The following is a 6066-nucleotide window of genomic DNA, read 5'->3' as shown; positions in this document are numbered from 1 at the left end:
GGCTTTAAATAAGAAAACAGAATTATGACGTAGACCAGGACCACAGGATCCGGTTCCCTTTGTCCTGAGGCCCGGACTCCTCTTTAGTGTGTGGACACTGATGAGGACTGAGGTTCTGGTTTCAATTCTTCATTCACCTCAACAGGAAGAAGAGGCTGCGATGACGAGAGGAGGAAGAAATGGAAATAAAATCTACCGAGGTGAGACGCCATTATTACATTGATGATGTGAATTGAACTATGTTTTTTTGTGCTTCACTGTTGGCACCAAAAGCTTTGTGAGTCTCCAGACGTGGAAAAAATTCTCGTTTAGTCCAAGTTCCAAAAAACCCCCCAAAACAAACAGAAACTTCTGCAGAGTTTGTCACCGTCTGACATGATGACAGAAACTCCACAGAGACCTTTGACCTCTTACTGTGGATGTCACCTCCTCAGTGAGGACGATGGCGGAGACATGAACACACCCAGCAGGTTTCGATGGAGTCCTCTTTTAACGCCGTAGAGCTCCGCGAGCTCCAAGGCGGAGGAGGCCGGCAGGTCGTGTCTGCGGCTCAGGCCTCTACGTCCTGGACGCCGTCCGCCCGCGGCTTTGAGAACGCCTCCTACCAGCCGGACGAGCAGCACGAAGAGCAGGCGGCAGCTGGGCCCTCGACCTCTGACAGCAGCACGGTTCGTTTGGTTCCTCACCTGTCCTCACCTGTCCTCACCTGTCCTCTCCCATCTTCACGTCTCCTCACCTGACCTGTCCTCACCCATCTTCACGTCTCCTCACCTGACCTGTCCTCACCTGTCCTCACCTGTCCTCACCCATCTTCACGTCTCCTCACCTGACCTGTCCTCACCTGTCCTCACCCATCTTCACGTCTCCTCACCTGACCTGTCCTCACCTGTCACGGTTCGTTTGGTTCCTCACCTGTCCTCACCCATCTTCACGTCTCCTCACCTGACCTGTCCTCACCTGTCACGGTTCGTTTGGTTCCTGACCTGTCCTCACCCATCTTCACGTCTCCTCACCTGACCTGTCCTCACCTGTCCTCACCCATCTTCATGTCTCCTCACCTGACCTGTCCTCACCTGTCCTCACCCATCTTCACGTCTCCTCACCTGACCTGTCCTCACCTGTCCTCACCTCTCCTCTCCCATCTTCACGTCTCCTCACCTGACCTGTCCTCTCCCATCTTCACGTCTCCTCACCTGACCTGTCCTCACCTGTCCTCACCCATCTTCACGTCTCCTCACCTGACCTGTCCTCACCTGTCCTCACCCATCTTCACGTCTCCTCACCTGACCTGTCCTCACCTTTCCTCACCCATCTTCACGTCTCCTCACCTGACCTGTCCTCTCCCATCTTCACGTCTCCTCACCTGACCTGTCCTCACCTGTCCTCTCCCATCTTCACGTCTCCTCACCTGACCTGTCCTCACCTGTCCTCACCTGTCCTCTCCCATCTTCACGTCTCCTCACCTGACCTGTCCTCTCCCATCTTCACGTCTCCTCACCTGACCTGTCCTCACCTGTCCTCTCCCATCTTCACGTCTCCTCACCTGACCTGTCCTCACCTGTCCTCACCTGTCCTCACCCATCTTCACGTCTCCTCACCTGACCTGTCCTCACCTGTCCTCACCTGTCCTCACCCATCTTCACGTCTCCTCACCTGACCTGTCCTCACCCATCTTCACGTCTCCTCACCTGACCTGTCCTCTCCCATCTTCACGTCTCCTCACCTGACCTGTCCTCACCCATCTTCACGTCTCCTCACCTGACCTGTCCTCACCTGTCCTCACCCATCTTCACGTCTCCTCACCTGACCTGTCCACACCTGTCCTCACCCATCTTCATGTCTCCTCACCTGACCTGTCCTCACCCATCTTCACGTCTCCTCACCTGACCTGTCCTCTCCCATCTTCACGTCTCCTCACCTGACCTGTCCTCACCTGTCCTCATCTTTCTTCCAGGGGGAGCAGCATCAGGATCGTCCCCCCAGGCCGTTGGATGAGGAGGAAGGCGTTCTTGGGCAGGAGGACGGGCAGGACTTCACTGAGCTGACTCCTGCTGACGACCACTCGGCGGACTACGGCTTCATCTTCGCCCTGGTGTTCCTGGTGAGCGGCATCGTCCTCGTGGTCATCGCCTACACCATCCCTCGGGAGGCAAAGGTCGACCCGGACCTGCTGTCGGCTCGCCAGATGGAGAAGCTGGAGATGTACTACGCCCAGCTGGGCTCCCACCTGGACAAGTGCATCATCGCGGGCCTGGGCCTGCTGACCCTGGGGGGGATGTTCCTGTCGGTTCTGCTCATGGTGTCCATCTGCCGGGGCGAGATGTACCGGCGCCGGGCGGCGTTTGTCCGACCCAAGAGGACTTATGGCTCCATCAACCTGAGGATGAAACAGCTGGCCACTGGAGAGGCCGGAGGAGGCGAGGCGTTTTTGGTGGAACATCCGGAGACGGGGAATAACCAACAGCCAGGTCCGGACTGGGACTCCAGATCCGAACCAGGACCGAGTAGTTCTTCTGCTGGGGCTTCTTCTTCTGCACACGGACTCAACTAGCTGAGCCTTGCGTTCTGCCGTCCTCTCAGCGAGCCCTCAGTTGCTAAACGGAGCAGGTCCTCATTTGTGCCAACAGGAGAAGCACATCGTGAGCACCAGGCTTTCAGCTTCAGCCCAACGTTCTGGGTTGAGGTTATGGGATATTTGCTCTGACCAATCAGCAGGGACGTCTGAGGGCTCGGCCCAGTTCAGACGAGGTAAGTCTGTGGATCAGAGCCAGGACGGATGTCAAACAGTAGAGCTCTAATGTGAAAGCACATTGTGTGTGATGAACCTGGAAAGATTCAGTGTTGATGCTCAGTTATCACACAAACTGATGTTCAACATTTAAATCCTAAACACCAGATTAACCTGAACACAGATATGAAATATCTGACTTTCATTATCTGACTTGATTAATTAATTGTGATAGAAACTGTCGCAGAAATAAATTGAGGCAACATTTTTGAAAGCAATAACTTCACATCTACAGTCCAAACCAGAGCCAGAGAATAAGATAATCTAATAACAAACCCATCAGGAAGCAGTCACACGGACAAAACAGACAAAACACGCTGAAACAAAAACATGTGTCATCAGCCTCAACCCCCCAGGATCAGTTTGTCTCACAACTTGACAGAAAGCAAAGATTTGAGACATGTTGAAGGACAAATGTTTCTTAGTGACCATCAGACTGAACTGATCTCTTCATTTATTCTTCACTGAAAATATGAAATGTCAACAACTTTAAGAAGTTTGAAGACTTAGCTCCATCAGTGACCAAAGACTGCTTTTGAAGTTATTGTTCCTCTGCAGTTAAAACACATTTATGTCAACTTCCAAACCTGATGGCTCTTCCTGTTTCCCCCTTAAACAGAATCAGCTGATCTGTCCGATCTGGATCAGTCCGACTCTCTGACTCCTTCTGTGTGTTTATCCGTCCATCCTCATCCTCCATCTTTGACAGTGACGTCTGGAGTCACGTCTTTCCATCGGACGCTCCTATTGGCTCCGGTGGGTGATGTCACAGCCAATCAGGATCAGTCCTGCATGTTTCTGAGTTGACAGAATAAAGACAATCAGATATTTGGAACTGATTTTTCATCATTAACAAGCAAAACTCCTGATCAGATAAAGATAGAAACAACCCAAACACACGAGAGGAACTTTTCTTTGGAGACGAAGGAAACATTCAGAGTCTGAACTGATCAGACAGAATCAGCTGAGTCTGAAGGTGAGGAGACTTTTAAAAAATGAAAAACACAAAGAGATCAAACCGAAAAGCTCAAAAGGACAAAGTTTGAGTAAAGAAATGCAGAGAAGGCGCAGAAAAAGGTGTTAGAGAATGATGAGTGTCAGACTGAGAGGTGTCAAAGTGAAATGAGTCCCAATTTAGTTCATGACACACACATTACCCAGAAACCACTGGGAGCATCACACCCACCCACTTCAATGTTTAGTTTAGTCATTTCCATCACGTCCTGATTTTATTTTCCGAGTTGTTTGTGTGGGAAAGATTTTGTCGTTGCTTGTATTTCGGAAAAGATGGAGGATGGAACGACTTCAAACTGAATCAGCTCTGAGGATCACATGTCTGATGCTCAGACAGCTGGAGGAGACGGGAGATTTCAAAAGTGACAAGATGAGACAAAAAAATCTGTCAAGGCGTGAAAGTCGGATCCTCTGAGATCTCATATTTATTCCACTTTTTCCTGTTTGGTGCCTGAAGGCTTGAATTTGAATGAAATAACAAACACCAAAACCTCCAAAATGTCACTTCACATGTCCAGCGTTTCGTTCTGCATTGGCCCAGAAATGTTGCCTCTTCTTTATTAATCAACAGATTCTGCATCACTTTAAACTAGCTGTGTCCTGATTCAGAGGCTTCATCCCTCTGAGGACCTGGTCTACAAAGATCTGGTCCTTTGTACCGAAATGAGGCTGTAAGTCCTGGTTTTAATCATAATCAGAAAAACAAAACTTTGTCCAATAAGTGAGTGGGATGTAATGAATCCAGGAAAAGGAGGACGCACGTGAAGACACCTTTGTTCTTTAAATGCAGTTTCTGAATTTGGACACAAATAAAATCAGAAACTGGATGTTTGTGTGCTGAAGGTTGATATCAGCTCACAGCAGCTTTTCCTCCCAGACCTGAAATAGAAAAAGAAATTCAAAGCTAAATGCTAACCAGTTTGTCCTCCAGTTACTTTCTGGTGCAGAAAGTGGAAAGAAAATCCACTAAAACATTTAAGAAGTGAGAAAAAAAATCCAGATTTTATTTAAAAAGTAGAAAACAAACGTTTCGTCTGGGAGTTTTAGTTTGACTGGAATGAACCTTTAATGATTCAGCACCTACTCATTTGTATTATATGTAAACATGTTGTTTCTGTCATGTAAGGGTACAATATGCCTTAATGAGTAAACACACTGTAAATTGTGTATACGCCAATATTATTATGCTAATGTATTAAGGTCTGTATTGTGAGCGATTTAGCCAAGGGTAATGTAGCTACACACACTGGTGTCCTGTGAGGACGTGACTGGACATCACTGACATGCTAATCTCCAGCTTTTGATTCAAACGAACCACGTTTTATATCGTAGAACAAATATACTGTAAATATTTGCCATAGACGTGTCGGACCAGCAGAAGCCAACGCTATACAAACCAAATACACAACGCAGGTATGCAAAATTAGAAAAACCGCGTGGACCAGTTTTCTTTCTGTCAGCAGCAACTTCACAACCAACAAATAACAGAGAAAACACAACTCTGAACTATAATTAACATTTACATTCATTCAGTACCAGACAGCTCACAGCGAGATGATATTTGAGCTGGAAGTAACAACGTAGAAAAGTATTTTAAAACTGTTTGTTTGGCCCAAAAATTAGAACGATACATAAAAATTAAAGTGTCTTTTTGTCACAAAAATGATTTAGTTTGAGAAAAAATTGAGGAAATTGGTGAATTAAGTTAATCAGTTCATCAGAATCAGTTCATTTGGAATCATTATTGTTCCAAGTTTGCTGAAACTCCAAAAACCAACATCAGCAAGAGCACACTTGTTCAGTTCTGGCAGATAGAAAAGTTAAACGCTGAATGTGAAGTTTCAACAATATTGATCAAAGATTTCATTTGAATTGAATTCAGTAATTTGATGATCGTTTCATCAGCAGAAACGTTCTGTATCGGTCAGGTACAAGGAGCAGGTTGAGCTGGTGGTGGAACGGCAGAGTCACAGGTTCAATTCCTTTCTGTCTCTGCTGAGGTGACCTTCAAGAGGGAAACATTTGGTTTCGGCCAGATGTTCGGTTTAAAGAACAACAACAAAGACACAAACACATGAATGGGTGTTAACAGGACGGGCATGTTTGAATGTCAGGACTGAACTCCAGTGTCTCGGTCAAACAGAGAAAATCAATCTTTGTTCAGGCGGCAGCGACTCTGTTACCACAGAAAGGGTCTATTTATATCGAGGGCTGGTCTCCAGTGTCGTGGAAAGTCCTTGTGAGGACACGACAAAAGAGACACG

The 6066-nt window shown here is 47.3% G+C and overlaps 1 protein-coding gene across 1 annotated transcript; it reads left to right on the top strand.

Annotated features, from left to right (window-relative positions):
* Positions 1-476: 476 nt before the first annotated feature.
* tmem74b (transmembrane protein 74B) lies at positions 477-2551 on the top strand. The gene is made up of 2 exons (XM_029502346.1): positions 477-668; positions 1955-2551. Exons 1-2 carry the CDS (start codon positions 477-479, stop codon positions 2549-2551), a joined length of 789 nt encoding a protein of 262 aa, XP_029358206.1.
* The last annotated feature ends 3515 nt before the right edge of the window (positions 2552-6066 follow it).

This window comes from Echeneis naucrates, chromosome 5 (assembly GCF_900963305.1).
Source record: "Echeneis naucrates chromosome 5, fEcheNa1.1, whole genome shotgun sequence".
NCBI classification, from domain to species: domain Eukaryota; kingdom Metazoa; phylum Chordata; class Actinopteri; order Carangiformes; family Echeneidae; genus Echeneis; species Echeneis naucrates.
This window is presented reverse-complemented; position numbering and strand designations above follow the sequence as displayed.

Bases quoted from the DNA above. Each gene is read 5' to 3' on its own strand.
- tmem74b (XM_029502346.1), top strand. From the start codon at position 477: ATGGAGTCCTCTTTTAACGCCGTAGAGCTCCGCGAGCTCCAAGGCGGA. The intron at 669-1,954 runs GTTCGTTTGGTT...TCTTTCTTCCAG, and splicing joins CGACCTCTGACAGCAGCACG to GGGGAGCAGCATCAGGATCG.